General features: G+C 39.3%; 1 protein-coding gene across 1 annotated transcript; it reads left to right on the forward strand.

Moving 5' to 3' along the window:
* The first annotated feature begins 864 nt into the window (after positions 1-864).
* Positions 865-1,782, forward strand: LOC134390376 (probable G-protein coupled receptor 141). Its single transcript, XM_063113641.1, has one exon. The coding sequence runs from the start codon at positions 865-867 to the stop codon at positions 1,780-1,782; it is 918 nt and encodes a 305-aa protein (XP_062969711.1).
* The last annotated feature ends 16,230 nt before the right edge of the window (positions 1,783-18,012 follow it).

Raw genomic sequence — 18,012 nt, forward strand, 5'->3', positions numbered from 1 at the left:
CCTACAGGAATTAAGTATGAATATGCTTGGGTCACATGCTCATGAGTTAGAAGGAATTAGAGGATTAGAATCATGCCTAAAAGAAAAAAAACATTTTGTGTGTTTTATTTATCCAGTCATCTTTCTGTCCCTCCTACACTTTTTCCAGTGGTTACTGCAGTCTTAGTGTCCTTGTTCAGCTCCAGGTGGTCTGAAGTCCTCCTGAAGCTTTATGCAAATTGTTTCATCTGTATGCATGTGTCTAGAGGCTTCTCAAAGACTAAGATTTGATTTTCCTTTCTGTTAAAGATTAAGAATCAATGGTTTTGGGCGCCGGCCCCATGGCTCACTCGGGAGAGTGCGGTGCTGGTAACACCGAGGCTGCGGGTTCGGATCCTATATAGGGATGGCTGGTGCACTCACTGGCTGAGTGTGGTGCAGACAACACTGTGCTGAGGGCTGTGATCCCCTTACCGGTCAAAAAAAAAAAAAAAGAATCAATGGTTTTGGGGGCCGGCCCCATGGCTCACTCGGGAGAGTGCGGCGCTGGTCTCACCAAGGCCGCGGGTTCGGATCCTATATAGGGATGGCCGGTGCACTCACTGGCTGAGTGTGGTGCAGACAACACCGTGCCGAGGGCTGTGGTCCCCTTACCGGTCAAAAAAAAAAAAAAAAAAAAAGAATCAATGGTTTTTGTGTTTGGGGTCTATGGTAGACAAACATGCATATGACACAATCTTCACTCTTAAAGCACATTACTTTTACATCATGTGAACAGGTATGTTATGAAGCCACACTGCCAGTGCTAAGAAGGAGCTGTGGACAGAGCTGCGGGAGGTTATTGGTTACACTGGTGCTTTGTCTCTTCCAGGTGACTTCTGAAGCATGGCTGTCCACAATGCCTCCAGGAATTTCTCTTGCAGTCCTATCCTGACACCCCACTTAACCAGGCTCTACTTCGTAGTGCTCCTTGGAGGACTGGTAGGCATCATCTCCATTTTGTTCCTGCTGGTGAAAATGAACACCCGGTCTGTGACCACCACAGCAGTTGTGAACTTGGTCGTGGTCCACAGCGTTTTTCTGCTGACGGTGCCTTTCCGCTTGACTTACCTTATCAAGGGGACTTGGACGTTCGGGTTGCCGTTCTGCAAATTTGTGAGTGCCATGCTGCATATACACATGTACCTCACGTTCCTCTTCTACGTGGTGATCCTGGTCACCAGGTACCTTGTCTTCTTCAAGAGGAAGGACAAAGTGGAATTCTACAGGAAACTGCATGCTGTGGCTGCCAGCACCGGCTTGTGGCTACTGGTGATCGTCATTATGGTGCCCCTGGTTGCTTCCCATTATGGAACTCACGGCAATTACAACGAGCAGCACTGTTTTGTGTTTCACAAAGAACTCGCTCGTGTGTATGTGCAGGTCATCAACTACATGGTAGTCGCTGTGGTCATAGCCATTGCGGTGATCCTCTTGGTCTTTCAGAGCTTCATCATTATGTCAATGGCACGGAAGCTACGCCACTCCTTACTATACCACCAGGAGTTCTGGGCTCAGCTGAAAAACCTATTTTTTATAGGGGTCATCCTTACTTGTTTTCTTCCCTACCAGTTCTTTAGGATCTATTACCTAAAAGTTGTGGCGAACTCAAATGACTGTAACAACAATGTTGCATTTTACAATGAAATCTTCTTGAGTGTAACAGCAATTAGCTGCTGTGATTTGCTACTCTTCGTTTTTGGGGGAAACCATTGGTTTAAGCAAAAAATAATTGACCTGTGGAATTGCCTTTTGTGCCGTTAGCCACAAACTCTAGAATTCATAATCCCTTCCTTTATATTGGGAGTGAAAGTGGGCACTGGGGAGGTAAGAGTGGTATTTCATTACTTGACCAAAACCATTCCTAGTCCTAGCCACACAAAAGACCTGTAAAATGTCAGCGTACTCACCCAGTCCTTATTTGATCCTTATGTTTGATCTGAAGTATGCCCAGACAAAGACCAGTGACGTTTAATCCACCTGGAGTTGCAAGTTTGCATTATTTCCCAATACAGAATGTCTGCTTGGTCCATCCAGGAAACATGGTTCTAAAACGGTGCTAGAGTTTCATTACTTATTCCAATTTCCTCGGTTTGAAGTATGGTCTTTCTTCTGCTCTGGACTGGACTTAGCCTGGTAGTTCTTTTCACTACACAGGTAGGTTAATCCTGGCCATGATCCAGCTCCAAAAACACAAATTCTACTTGGCTCCTCTGATAAGGTGGCCATTCAACTAACACTCCCACAAAAAAAACAGAAAAGGAGGAAAAGAGTAAGAAACTTTTCTAGATTATCATAACTTTGGTAGGAAGTCAATTATCTAGAAACCAGGAGAAACAGAACTTATGGGCTTCTGCTATAACAAGGTTTTCTAGATTTGTCCTTCGAAAGGTCAAGTTTAAGGGCATGGAGATCAACCCCTTCAATATCACCAATTGTACTGTTCTTCCAAAAATCACTTAAAAACTTATTGAACATATTTAAGTAATAGTGAAACTGTAACTTAGAGAATATTACAGATGAATGTGCTGCTAGGCATTAAAGCGAGTTCCCAAGGAAAGTGATTAACATTTTTTCCTTTTCTGTTTTTTAAGAGAATTTCTAGATGTCCTGGGCCACAGTTAATTTGAGTTTTCCTTGGAGACAAGTATTTTTAAATAAATGAAAACTACATTCTTAAAAAAAAAATACTTTTGAGAAATATATAGAAGGACCATTAATTTAGACTCCATGAAATTTGGCTATGTGAAGGAGGTTTTCTGAATTTTGAGGAATGGATGAGTAAATGTACTGGAAAGCAATAGAACTGAAATCCTTTAAAATATTAAATAATTTGGATTTCCTCACCAAATTCTGAGTAACTTTTTGCAGTATTTGAATCATAACTTAACACATGGATTATTAAACTGATTTTATTTCAAGAAACTATCAGTGGCTAGGTTGATACACAGGCATGTAGGTTTTCTTAATTTTGATTTTAATTTTAATTTTTCCCCCTGCCCGTACTTCTATTGCCCTCAAATTTTCAAGCTCTTGAAACTTTATAAGGAATTGGTCCAGTTTCATATTTTATTCTTCAGAAAACGTGAATGAATTAATAAAACTTTTTATTTCAGCAAGGTATATCTTCAGGATTTGAAGGTGTTTCTTAATTTGTCATCATGCTATGGATCCACAGTTCATCAGATGAATATACGAAATACCCCTGTGAGTTTCTGTAATCACTAAAATCACTGACTCATAGAAATTATTAATTGAGGAAGAAAAAGCAGCAACATACTGCAGTTATAATTTGTTCCCAAATTTTTCCTGTTTTAAATTTTATAACAACTGTCCTTTTTTCTTTTTTAAGTTATAATTCTTTTACTTCTTATTTATCTTTCTTTCCCATTTATTTTCTTACTTTTTTCTTTTTAACCCATAAAATCAGTAAGACAATTAGTAAGACCCATAAAAGTTTTAAGAAAATTTGTAACATCCATAAAATGTGTAAGAAAATAAAGAAATATAGTAAAATATTTAAATTTTTAAAAAACTATTTGTGGGAATTTCATTGGGCTTCTCTTCTTATATTATTACTCTCATAATATCTTTTATCTTGTAGATTATATTATAATCTCTTCCAAATTTTAGATAAATTGAGATAAGGTAATTATGTTTTTCTCTGTATTATAATTTGTTATATCAAAGGGACTATTTCTGTGGGCCTATAAGAAGCATTACTCAAAATATAGAAGTGCAATATCCCATAATAGAAAATATTTTATTCATCAGTATTTACAGAATAAATAGAAAAAATTCAGTTTGTCTGATCTTTGTCTTTAATTGCATGGAGATGACTTTCACACAGGGCTGGGGGTGACACTGGTCTCTAAGGTCATTTTTGGGTATCACCATTATAAGACAATACTACTTGTATTTGGTGGCAGGGCCAGAGACTAGACATCTTGCCTTGAACACAATTTCCATCACAATAAAGAATTATTAGGTCTCGCTCCTTATTTGAATGTTCTGCCAGACATTCATGAAGTGAAACATTTACTTGTAATTAATATTATCAGCCCAGTTAGTGGTATTTTAATCAGTTTTCATAAACATACTTTTTTGGTATGGTTTTAATTTTCTGAGTTTTCTGGAAATGCTACTACCATGGATGTTGAGGAAAGATTTTACTCTGGTTTCCTTGCAATTTGACCAAGAGTTGTTCATTAGTTTTGGAAAACCACATTATTAATAGCAACACTGCCCATGACATTAAAGTATGACACAACATACCTGTAAGCGATATTGGTGGTTGTTGCATTCAGGTGGATATTAGTTATAGGTGCCAACATCAGACTGCCTCATTTTATCTCTTTCTGTAATCATGTCTGAGCATTTACATACTGACATACATATTATTATAAATCACTTTTCATTACTTATTTACATTACAGTTAGAATATTATATATATATGTATGTTTACATTATTAGTGTAAGAGGGTTATTAATTTTGTCTTAGAAAGGTAAAATTATCTATGAATTTCATTTTAGGACAGTGACAGTGTTACCAAACACTGGTTCTGAGAGGGTGGCAAACCACTGAGCTACCACAAATGGTCAATATAAAAGGGACATTTACCAATTTTAGCATGATGAACAGGAAAAATATTCCTGTATTTTTCAGAATACCTAACTCAGCTTGATTCAATTCTAAGTTATTTCTTTTGTTTCTATAGTGATTAAATGCAACTTTTAAGAAAATGCAGAGAGTATCTACATGAGCATTCTTTTTGTTAAGAAAAAGGCATTTCCATGGCCTCACAACTCTCAGACTGGCTCAGGGTCAATATCTACCAGATCTTGACCTCAGGGATAAAGACAGTTTTTGAGGACCAGGTAAGATTGCTTCTGACACCCATTAAAACGGACTCTAATTCAGACTTTGTTCATTTCTTCAATGTCCCGTGAAAGGGACATTGAGTCTCCTGACCTTCCTCCTCAACTTCATATAAATTCTTTGAGAACAGAAAGAAACTGTCTTAGCCGCAGGTGAAATGAGCTCTGTGTGGAGTGATTGGAGAGGTGCTAACAAATCCCTCCTGCCTCCCCAAATCCTCCTTGATGGGGCTGCCATGAACACTGCATTCTTGGGTTAAGATGGTGGTCCTTTTGAAGAGGACATGGGGCCAATCCGTTCTCAGCCATCAGCTTCTGGGTGTGAGGTCAGTGGGATGGGCATCTGTGAAGCAGTCATACTTTAGATTGGATAGATTTTCCCCCTTACTCTTAACCAGTTGTGGCTTAGGCCAAGGACTCTCACACCTACTGGGACTGGTAGGAACAAGTGAACTTTCCCAGCAATAGGAGCTGATTCTAGCATTTTGGAAGCAGCTGGTAATGGGAGCTCTGTGAAGGGCAGTGAGGGTGGATCTGCTCAAATGAGACTGAGAAAGCTCGCACACAAAAGGGCACCTAAAGGTATCAGAAACCAGGGCACTCTGGAGAACCAACAGGAGCTGCTGGGGAAATGAGACTGGGGTCTGAGAGCTGGCTGATAGCAGGGGGACTTGGTGAGCCTTTCAGGAGCTCTGAGCAGGGAGGGGACAGCTCGTGAAAGGTAGATAGGGCCATGGAGGCAGCACTCGAAGAAGACAGTTGAACAGAAGGTAAAAAGATGCTGCTGGAGACCACTGTTTGTCTCATTTGAAGTTTGTCCCAGCATTTTATGTCATTAGCAGCAAATGGTTGCTGCCTTTTGTTGCTAATCTGGGCCATAGACCTTGTGTAGGGCAGGGTGTGGTTCCAAAGACGTGACCAGTGGCCACCTGACGAGTGGTTTTGGACAAGGATCACCAGCTCATCCCTAAGTCAAGTAAGAAACGAATCCCCCGGAATTTGAAAGACAGTAGAAGGAGTCCCCACCACCTTTTTTAAAAATCTGAGAGCGTCATCTTAAATATCAAGAGGGGACACTCACCAAAGTGTGCACCTGACTTCCTGCAGCACCTCTTCAAGTCTCCTCAACTTCCCAGAGTTCCATAGACTCTCCAGCTCAGGAGGGTCCAGAAAGACATCTAGGCCAGCTCTCGAATGGCGTTTAATTCTACACACAAAGCTTGCTTTTTACCACACTCCAGTTAGCTGTCATATTCTCTGATTTGTCCTCTGCCTTTCGGAAGTTTATTACTTCAATAACATTGTGGTTGGCAGTGGGGCACACTACTGAACTATTCCCTTAAAAATGGCTAAGATGGTCAATTTTATGTTATGTGTACTTACCATGATTAAAAATGATCAAAATTTAGGAAGCTCAATATATGCAATGGGAACTTTAACAGGTAAGAACTAAGCAGATGGAGAAAATAAAAGCAATAAGGAAAAACTACTCTGAGACGTAGAAAGACTGCAGTCCTCCTATCCAGGGTACCTACTGAGAGCAGCGAAGGCGAGTAGACATACCCTGGAAATTATTTTAAATTTTAAGGACAAAGAACAAATACCACAAAAGCTAGGCAGGGGAGATGTTTCCCTCTAAAAGAAAAACAACTGGGAAGGTACTAAGTACTTTCTTTCACAGCCTAAATGCTGGGAGATGGGAGGCAATGCTTACTGGATTTTGATTAAAAGTAACGTGGCTAAGAACTCTATAAGCAGGCAAATCATTGCACTTGCTCCTCTGTAGACAAAAGGACTTTGGGGGGATTGTCTACACATTAAAGCCAAGTTATCTTTTCAGGGGACAACCCTAAATTTCCTTTTAACATATGATCCATTAAGCACTGAATATAGGAAACAATTGTCTGTGATGATTCTTGTAGTAGGAAGGCAGCCTTCCCTGGCTTCTTATGCTCGCGTTCTACGCCCCCAGCCCATGTTAGTATTTTCTTCCTAGTTACAGATAGAATTGGGAAAAAGCCAGACATCTGTTCTAAAACGATTATCTGCTCCTCCTCCCCTCAAAACCATCTCCAAAAATTTTGCTTTGCATCAAGTTTTTATTGCATGTTTAGTTTTATAACATTATTTCCTAAATTTTTCTAAAATTAAGCAATTTCTACCTCTCTCTCTCATCATCTGCATTTTTATCAAAGTGCATTGACTTATAACTTCACATTCAACCTCTTCTACAGAAAACATGCCGTATTTTGAATTTTATAATGGTTCAAAATTGACAAATACTGTCTACAATTTCTGTCTCATTCATAGAATTCTTTTCAAAAGTGCTTTTTCTGTCACTTGATTGAGTGGTTTAGATTATTGGTCGCACATTGCCTTTTTCCCTGCTTGCATATTCCTCGGTGATGAGGTTAGCCAGGCCTTACTTTTCCCTAGCAAGTGCATCCGTGGCTTCTTCTCAGCAACTCCTTGTTATCAGGTGCTGTTAGAGGCTTCCACTTAGACAGCAGGGCTGGGAATCGATTACCCGTTCCAGGTGGCAGCTGCCTGTGGGCGGGTGGGAGAGAGGCTGCAGGGGTTATGGAAAACTCTCCCAGAGCTTCAGACTCTTCTTTACAGCTATTAATGACTCTGTGTAATGTGGACAGCCCCACATACCCAGAGCAATTCTGGGGTGAAGAAACTGCCCCATCCTTGTGCACAAACCTCCTCCGCTCCTCTGAGTACCTGTGTGTCCACAAATGAGAGGTGCTGGTCTATGATAAAATCTTTATCCAGGGAAATGCGACGTACAATAACAACGTCGTGAGTCTTTCTTAAAGTAAAATATATTCAATGATATACTGTGAAATACATTTTTATAATTCACTTAATTTGTATTATATCGTTATGTGATAGAAATATAATGACCATTAATTATAAGATTATAATTATGCAGCCTGCAAGACAATGACTGTGCTGAGAATCACACAGAGATGATTTTCCTGACAGTATTAGTCAGTTTCTAGTCCTTGATCTTAGATGCCCTTTGGCAAGTCTTGGTATATGTGGAGACAAAAAGAGTTCTATATCTGCTATTGCTGCCAGTAAAGTCACTCCTGACAATACATTGCCTCCTGAAGATCTGTCAAAGTTTTTAAAAAGTAAATTTTTATTTGAGATTGATGTTAGCTGTAGACATTCAAGAAGTGAACACACTGAATTGCTCTAAAAGCACTGACTTGTAATATATTTGATTTTTTAAAAGCCAATTCTGCCTTTTATGGATATTAAAAGATTAAGAGTGTTAAATAGGTCAAAGCAAAGTTTGTTTCAGTTGGTCTGTTAGAATGTTTTTAAAAAGACCTGACAGAGTAAAAAACCTGCATGCCATGAACTGTGTTGTGGGTAAGTTCACAGAAGGGTCTGATGAAAATAAAATGCAGCCTGCCAAGTAAAGGCATGCAGGCTTACTAGAAAATATGAGAGTTCACATATTCGATTTGGATTTATTGAGCTAGATGAAAATGATCAAAGCAACTATAATGCATGGTATAAATGGATTTTCTCTACTATTATGCTTTGAAAGCACAAAACCTTTTAAGACATTTAAATATAAGACACTGCTTTAAAAATCAATGCAAATCACTTTTTTTAAAAAATAAAAGTACTCCGAAATTATGAAACCACAAAATCATGCATGTTGTTGCATAAATATCCACTTGTGCCAGCCCCTTCGTTGTTCCATGGATCCTGTCCCTTCTCATCTTCTCCAGACTTGGCCCCTGCAACTGTGTCCTGAGCCTCCTGCCATATCATTCTCTCTCTTTCTACTGAGCCACTCACAACTGCATAAAAGAGGCTGTAGTGAGGAAAACAACCACTGCCCGTACGCCACCACCTCCAGTAGACGATGTGTCACTGCTTTGTTCCCTTGTAAGTTTTCTGTGGGGAACTTCTCACAGCAACTGTCCACTCCATCCTACCAATCTTGTCAAGGTCATTAATGACACCAAGTCACAAATCCAGTGGTTAATGATGAGTCCTCATCGTACTCAGTCTCAGAGTAAGGTATGATACAGTTGAGCAATCTTTTTTTATTGAAATACTTTCTTCATCTAATTATTTATTGCCAATATACAGCAATAAACAATGTAGTTGATTTTCCTGTCCCTTTACCAATTGTTCTTTCCCACTTCTCTCTCCCTGCTCCCCCTCATCAACATCACATCTGCTCTCGTGTCTTAACGTGTTCCAGGAATTGTAGAGATTGTTGTGTCTTCTCCCCACCCCACCCCCACCATTTATTTGTTTGTTTAATTATTTTTAGCTCCCACAAATAAGTAAGAACATGCAGTATTTCTCTTTCTGTGCCTGGCTTATTTCACTTAATATAATTTTCTCTAAGTCCATCCATGTTGCTGCGAATGGTAGAATTTCCTTCTTTTTTATAGCAGAGTAGTATTCCATTGTGTAGATGTACCACATTTTCCGTATCCACTCATATGATGATGGACATTTGGGCTGGTTCCAACTCTTGGCTGTTGTAAAGAGTGCTGCGATGAACATTGGGGAACAGGTATACCTTCGACTTGATGATTTCCATTCCTCTGGGTATATTCCCAGCAGTGGGATAGCTAGGTCGTATGGTAGATCTATCTTTAATTGTCTGAGGAACCTCCATACCATTTTCCATAGAGGCTGCACCATTTTGCAGTCCCACCAACAATGTATGAGAGTTCCTTTTTCTCCGCAACCTCGCCAGCATTTATCATTCTCAGTCTTTTTGATATTAGCCACCCTAACTGGAGTGAGATGGTATCTCAAAGTGGTTTTGATTTGCATTTCCCGGATGCTGAGTGATGTTGAGCGTTTATTCATGTATCTGTTGGCCATTCGTATATCTTCCTTTGGAAATGCCTAGTCAGCTTCTTTTCCTATTTTTTAATTGGGTTATTTGGGGTTTTTTGCTGTAAAGTTGAGTTTCTTGTATATTCTGGATATTAATCCTTTGTTAGATGTATATTTTGCAAATATTTTCTCCCACTCTCTTGGTTGCCTTTTCACTCTGTTAATTGTTTCTTTTGCCGTGCAGAAGATTTTTAGTTTGATAAAATCCCATTTGTTTATTTTTCCCTTGGTTGCTTGTACTTTTACGGTTGTATTCATGAAGTCTGTACCCAATCCTACTTCCTGGAGTGTTTCTCCTATGATTTCTTTGAGTTGATTAATTATTAAAGTGCCTCCTGCTCTTGGTTTTTCTCCTACCTCATTAGTTACCCCATTTCAATTTCTCGGCTGTTCATTCTCTTCTCCCCAGTCTGTAAATGTTGGACTGCCACAGGGCTCCATCCTCAGGAACCTTCCTGCCTCTCTCTACATACTTCCCTGAGATCCTAGCCAGCTCTGCGTTTTTAAATGTCAACTACATGCTGATCTTCCCAATTTACATCTCTTTTCCTGTCCTCTGTCCTGGACTCTAGCCATGCACACACTGCCAGCTTGAAACCTCTGCTTATAATAACAGGCAGCTTCAATTTAACTTAACCAGAGCAGAACCCCTTGGCAGCCTTCCCCATCTCACTAAATGCCACCACTTTACACCCATTTGTTCAGACCACATACTGAGAAATTATTCTCAATGCTCTTTGTGTTGGTCAAGGTCCAAACAGCAGACAGAAACCATGTGGTATTTCAAGTAGGGAAATTTTAATATAAAGAATCATTAGCTATAACAGGAGATTGGAGTAATGAGAAACTTAGCTACTAAGAGGTGAAAAGAACTCTAAAGAATATAGGAATAGGAGCCCTAGGGAGCAACTGCTATCTTCAGGTGTGAGGCAGAGCAGGCAAAGAAGGAATAAATCTGGATAAGGGATTCCGCCCATCCCACAATCACCATACACTCAGGGCTGACCTTCAGAGCTTGCTGAATGATTTAAAAAGTCCACAAAGGCACTGTGCTGATGGAATACTCCAGAAAGACACATGTAGGGATGATAGGAAAAGCTGTCCAACGGGAATAACTTCATGTCAGACCATGCTAGAAATCTGCCCAAGGAGTTGGATGCCCTTGGAAACTGCCCTCTGAGGTGCAGGGGGAAAGTTGCTCACAGGAGGTGGTACTCACTGTAGGCCACATGGGAGCCCACCAGGAGAGGTCACACACCAGAGCCAGGGAGAAAGCCTGTACCTCCCCCAGCACCTCTCTGGCATCCTGTAATGATGAAGCTTAGTTGATCACCATGCTTGTTTGCAAGGGGGATGAGTTCTAGTTTCATGATAGGGCCACAGAGGGAGGGTTTGGAGTCAGGAGGCAACACATGACAGTCCCTCTTTCCTTCATACCCAGAGACACTGTCATCCGGCACTGCCAATGCCACTTTTAAAACATGTCCCGTATCTCACCACTTCTCGCCATTTCTGCTGCTACCTTCCGGGGCTACCACAACAGATTTCCTCTCCCTGTTTGGACATTTGCTGTTCTATAGTCAGTTCCCCCACATATTATCCATTTATCACTTAAACATGTAAATTAGGTCATGGCAATCTGCACTGAAAATTTCGCACTGGCTTTCCATCCCACACAGATTAGAGTGTAAACCCCGTCAGACCCCCGCCTCCACCCCCCTCAGCTTCTTTACGTTCCTTTGTTTTTTCCGCAGACGTTTTGCATCTCCTACATCCCGTCCTCTGGCCGGGAACCTTTGCTCAGATGCTGAGTTCCTTCGTACCATTCATATCTGTTACAATCACCTCCTCAGAAAAGGCCACACTAATTTTTCTATCTAAAATGTTAGCTCCTCATTCCCTTTTATATTACTTCATAGTCTTTGTGGCACTAAGCATTTCCAAAAATTATATTATTTATTCTTTGTTTTCTGCCTTACTTTTTCCTATCTCCTTCCCTGGAATTTAAGTTTCATGAAGAAATATATTTCTTTTTGTTTGTTTGCCTCATTTACTATTGTGATCTTGGACTTAATGGCATTTAATAAATGTGTCTTGGAAGAATAAAGGAATAGGTGCAGAAACGAATTCCTATTTTTCAACAGATGCTGGTTTGTACTTTCAATCTGCCACTTGTGAGTACGTGAAATTTGGGCCAGTTTCTGAATTTCTCAGAACCTCAAATTTATCTTCTCTAAAATGGTAGTTTAAAACATTCACCTCTCAGAGTTACCTTCAGAATTCATTGTTAAATGAAAAGTCCTCAAACAGCAACAACAAAAAGTCCATCAGAAAAACTTGTTGATCCAGAAAAGCCAGCTCTTGATGGAGTCTCAGTAGTGTCTCAGAAAGAGAAATTAGGGCAAGATATTTCTAGAACTTTAAAGCCTGGGCTGGGTGATTTTGAAGAGTCTTTTAAGCTGGAGAACTGGTTGAGATTGGGCAGAGTTTATGAAATAACTTTGCTTTGGTGGGTGCAGTAAAGGGAGGGTGTTGAGTGAATTTATAAATAGATTACTGGGTTGGGTGGCACTCATATTCCATGAGCAAGCATTTCAAGGAGCAAGCAGCTAAGTTATTTTTGCTTGTGCTCAATATTGATTAATAAAGTAACCTGGAGAATATTTGTCTTAGAAAATATTGGTTATTGTCGTTTGGTTAGCACAAGGACAGGACAGTGTGCACCATGGTGCTATTTACATGGGACAGAGAAGTCTTTGGTTCCAGATCTCAAGGGAGAGGGTATGTGTGAAGTGTGGACACAGTGCCTCACGATATGGACATGTCATGTTGCAGATGCCACAAAGAGCCAATACTCAAGAACATGGGACTTGCACCTGAATTAACCACTTAGCATGTACTCGGATAAAAGCCTCATGTTTATATTTCTTTGGAAAGCTCTTTTCATTAACAAAATCATTTTCTGTCTCTTTTGGAGGATTTTAACATTATTCTTTACAAGATACCAAATTATTCTTTTGGAGAAATTCTGTAATTCTGATGAGTTTGTAATGACTTTTTTTGACTTTCTTAATTGGTCCAGTAGAGCATATATCTGAGGAGTGCATAAGGCCTTCATAGACTATGTTCTTGTTTTAATAAGTGTGACAAAATTGTTGAGGACATTTTAATTAGACAGTCTCTCTCTCGCTCAGTGAATTCGATTAACTTTAAAAATTAATAACATCTCCAGGTAAACAAAAGAAAAATGTAATAAAGAAGAGAGGACAGCTTATGCCTGATCGGGCTGCACATTAGGGAATGCATGAGCTAATGCTCCCCGTGTTACGAGGCTTTATGATCTGATCAGCTGCTCAGGATATAAAAATATGTTAAATCTGAGAACGGATTCCATTGGGATGGCATTGTCTGCCCAGACCACTCTGTGGAGAAGGATTGTGATGTTTCTCTGAGTTTGAGTCAGAAAGAGCTATGACAGGTGCCTGGGAAGGGTGGGTGGGTGAGAGCTTGCACATAGTAAATTTGCTGGTCTTAAGCTAAATTTTTCTTTTTGCCTATTGTTTTTCAGAAAGAGAAGTTCGTATTAGAGAGAAGTCATGTAAATTGAAAGAATGCAATTGAGTTTATAATACTGATGCATCTGCAGCCTAATAGGTCCTTAAGCAGCGGGCTTGTAAATGCCACTGTTGTTCATTGGAAGTGTTCATCTAAGGTGACGAAAGGTCTGGGGTTGAAGCATTATCTCAGCCATTGGCTACTGGTGTGACCTTGTTACCTTGTTCAGACCTATTTCTAGGCTTGGGTTCCTCTCTATCAAATGCTGTGTATTGCATGGACATAGCTACCATGGATATAGGCATGTGGATGAGGGGAGGATGTAGGGACCAGGTAGAGGTTGGATCCAAACTGGCCTTCCTCTGACTCCAAAGTAATGCCAGGCTATTCAGTATTACCTGCCATAACACAACATGGAGCAGCATCTTTGTGCAATTTGGAATGGGATCTTCCCTAGTGCGGGCAGAAAGAACCCAGACATAGATAACATTTACTGGACACTTACTATGAGCCAAATACTGTTCAAAGAAACTTATTTGATTCTTCCAAACGCAGTATGATTTAGGGGTCAATAGTGCTTCCATTATATAGTTGAAGACATTGGGGAACAAATATGTTAAGTAAGTTTCCCCAGGCCACACAGCGAGTAAGCAGAGGAGCAGGCACTGGAAATCAGGACACCTGCCTCCAGAGTCAGGATTCAGACTCAGGCAGCTCATTTCCAGAAGCTCTGTATCTTACGGCTTCTCATAATGCTACACATTTATTTAGTTTTAGCTTTTTAAATGGATTCAGCACCTATGAGTCATCTGACCAAAGTATCCCATTCGATTACCCTTTTGTTTATGAAATTCCATTGTTCACCCTTGACTTCTCACACATTTGGGAATATTTAGCTTTTACATTTAAAAGTGATGCATCCAGAATTCTGATATCTGAGGAGTCTGGAGCCAGAAGTCTGTTGGCAGAAGGGGTTAGGGGACTTGAATTAGACTTGTATGTGGCCATTAAGTCCTCACTTTTACTTGGACAATGTGTTTGGATTGCTTAGGGGAAACGAAGTAGATTATGTAGGTGCTAAAAGGCCATCCCCTATGCCCGGTAGGCACAGTCAGTTAGTTTTATAACTGAAGGACAACCTACGTGGATGTCAAACCTGGGGGTGACTCTCTTTTTGTCTCTCAGCATTTTGGAGGTGAGGTTCCACTTGCCTCTTGAGTTGAGTATTCTTGTGGAGAAGAGCTAGCTCAACCCGAACTCCTCCTGAAAACTTCTCTGTGTGTGTAGGAGGAACAGGAGATGTCCGTCAAGACACCCATGTATGAGGGCACTTCAGAAAGTTCATGGAAAGATTCGCATATTTTTCCACGGACTTTTCGAAGTACCCTTGAATTTTTTTTTAAACCTTGATTTCAATAAGCTCACTGGGCTAAAGTTGAATATGTACTGTTTGGGACTTTACTTTTTCCTTCAGGCATGCATTCTTCAATTTTCACATTCAAGTTTGACTTGAGTTTTCTTTATTTATATTTGAATTTTTTTCTGTTCATTTTTTTCATGCTTTCAGGAACACTAATTATATTGGATTATCTTTGCTTTCTATATCTTTATAGTCTCTTAATCATGTTATATCCTTAGTCTTTTAAAATTCATTTTCTGTGATTTCCTTAAGCTTGTCTATTTTATACTTAATTGTGCTTTTATTCATTTCATTTTTAAATTGATTCTAATGTGACTTTCTTCTTCACAGTATTAAATATTTTTGTCTTTCACCTCTTTTCTAAGCTCCAACAACTCATTTTTTTCTTCTTTTACTCTGTAACAGTATTTTATTTGAAGTTTGAATTTTCTTGAGCTTTCTTTTAGAGAGTTCTTAATGTATGAACTTTGGGGGTACTCATGAATAATTATTTAATCTGAAGTTTTCCTCTGTTTTTCCTTGGGTAATTTCTATTTTGAATTGTGTTCTTTATTTGCCTTTGGTTTATATGGCTTTTCTTCTCCCCGCTTACTTGATGTTTATGCTAAAGCCTAATACTGCTTTCTTTCTGATTATTGTTTATCTTTAAATGGGGCCATTTATTTGTTAAAGAAAAATGTGGTACTAACGTGGAAGAGATAGCTGTCTTAGTTCTTGTTTCTCTCTTTCTAGACTGGATCTCATTGTCAAGGAGTATTCTTTGACTCCCTGCTAACTCGAGAATGTTTAAATTTGTTGATTTGGATTTTTTCTCTTATGAAATATGCTATTTCATGTTCTGGGAGCATATGACCCCTCAGTTTTCAGCTTTATATCAAAGTTCCTGAAATTATCGTTTCCACTGTCATAATGTTTTGATGATTACTACTACACAATAGATATCTCGCCCAAGAGGGGTGAAGTTTAGGTTGCAGAGCATAATAATAATGTGTGAACTTAGTTTGTCCTTTGGCCCAATCTCCCTTACTGTTCAGCTGGCAAATAATAAAAAGAAAAAAAAAAGATATATGTGTGTGTGTGTGTGTGTTTGTGTGTGTATATATACACACACACACATATATATATGGACTTATTATGAGGAATTTTATGGGCTAAGCTGAGAACTGTTGCCCACCCACATAGAGCTCAGTCACATGACCATTCATAGCTGCAAAGGAAACAGGAAAACACAGTGTAGCTATGTGGCCAGGGGAACAGAAGGGTCATTCATGTGCATTAGCAATCTATGTTCATTGGTTTGCACATTGTCACTTTTTGTTGCTGTTATCATTGCTTCCAAGTTCACAGATGAATCAGGAGTCTTCTTTTATTAAAGAGCTATCAGGTACTGCTCTTACACACATTCACAATAACATCATAACAAGCCCAAGTCATCTATCTTATTCCACTTGTTCCGGGTGCTGGAAATGAGAGTCAGCAAGGTTAAATGACTGGCCTAGGGACACAGATTAGCACACGACAGAGATGTGACTATGCCCAGGTCCCTGTGGGAGAAAGCTCGTGCCCTGCTTCTATGCAAGGCAAGTAGAGAAAAATCTCTTGTTGCTGGAGAAAAAAAATCACAACAAAGCCACAGAAAAGCAGACACCACCTAGAAAAGAAAGTCAAGTCTCCTTGTCAATGAGAGCTGAATATGCCAAGGAATTGAGACAATCAGAAGCTAAGATTGGGTGAAGTGTTCAGATTTTGAGCGTTGTAAACTCTCCAAAGGTTTTACTTCTCTCAGAAGCAGGAAGTAAACTCCTTTTTTTCTTTTTATCTACATAATGTGGAAGAGTGCTCTGCTAGGTATTCTATGAATATTTATAGAAGATAATAATAATAACTAAAGACAAAAGTTACAGAATATACACAGCAGAATTTTAAAAAATAGGATTAGATTTAATGTGTTTGTTGTGCTCAAGAGAAAAATATCTCATAGTGTATGTGAGTTTTTATTTAGTAAAATCATATTCTAAGGACAAATCACTGTTATACATGGCCATTGGAGATTACATGATATCATTATTTTTCTCTTTCAGGTGACAAAATTGTTTGAAGGGAATGAGGATGTGTGTGGGACTGAGTACAACCCAGCCAAGCACGTCACTCTCCTGTCTAACATACTTCACTGGCTTTAACCTCAGGGATCTGTGATTCTCCTGAAAATTTTTGTAAATTTTTCTGTACATCTTGCATACATGTGTTTTCAGAGTCTAGAATCCATAGTTCTCACTAGATTTTCAAAGTGGTCTGCAACTCAAAAGAAGTTTAGGAAGCACTGACATGAGGGACACATGCCACATTCCTTATCATGGCCTACATAGCTTGACAGTCTGGCCTTTACCTACTTTTTAATTTTATATATTTAAAGTGTACAACATGACATGCATATACACCGTGAAATGATTATGACAATCAAGCAAATTAACATACTTATCTCCTCACATCGTTACCTGTTGTTTTGTTGTTGTTTTTGGTGGTAGGAACACCTAAAATCTAGTCTTCTTAGCAGAATTTTAATATGAAATACTGTATTATTAACTGTAGCCTCCTGCTGTGCATCAGATCAGATCTCTAAACATTCATCTTACACAATGAATAGCAAGTTTGTACCCTTTGACCTACATCTCCCCATTTCCTTTCCCTCCCCAGCCCCCCACTGGTAACCACCATTCTACACTCTGTTTCTATGTATTCCACTTTTTTTTTAGATTCCATATATGAGTGAGATCAGGCAGTATTTTTTCATGCGTCTGGCTTATTTCACTTAGCGTAATGTCTTCCAGGTTCATCCATATAGTTGCAAGTGGCAAGACTTCATTATTTTTCAAGGCTGAATTATATATATATAATAATATGTATATTATTATAACATATAACAATATGATAATAAAATACATGGATGCATGTAGACCACAACTCCTCTACCCATTCATTTATCAATGGAGACTTACACTGTTTCTATAGCTTGGCTATTGTGAATAATGCTGCAATGAACATGGGAACACAGATATCTCTACAATGTGCTGACTTTACTTTCTTTGGGTATATATCCAGTAGAAGGATTGGCTGGGATATATGGTAGTTACATTTTTAATTTTTGGAGGATCCTCCATGCTGTTTGCCACGATGGCTCTACCAATTCACGTTCCTACCAGCAGTGCACTAGGGTTGCCTTTCTTCACACTCTTGCCAACACTTACTATAT

This window comes from Cynocephalus volans, chromosome 11, assembly GCF_027409185.1.
Source record: "Cynocephalus volans isolate mCynVol1 chromosome 11, mCynVol1.pri, whole genome shotgun sequence".
In the NCBI taxonomy this organism is placed as follows: Eukaryota; Metazoa; Chordata; class Mammalia; order Dermoptera; family Cynocephalidae; genus Cynocephalus; species Cynocephalus volans.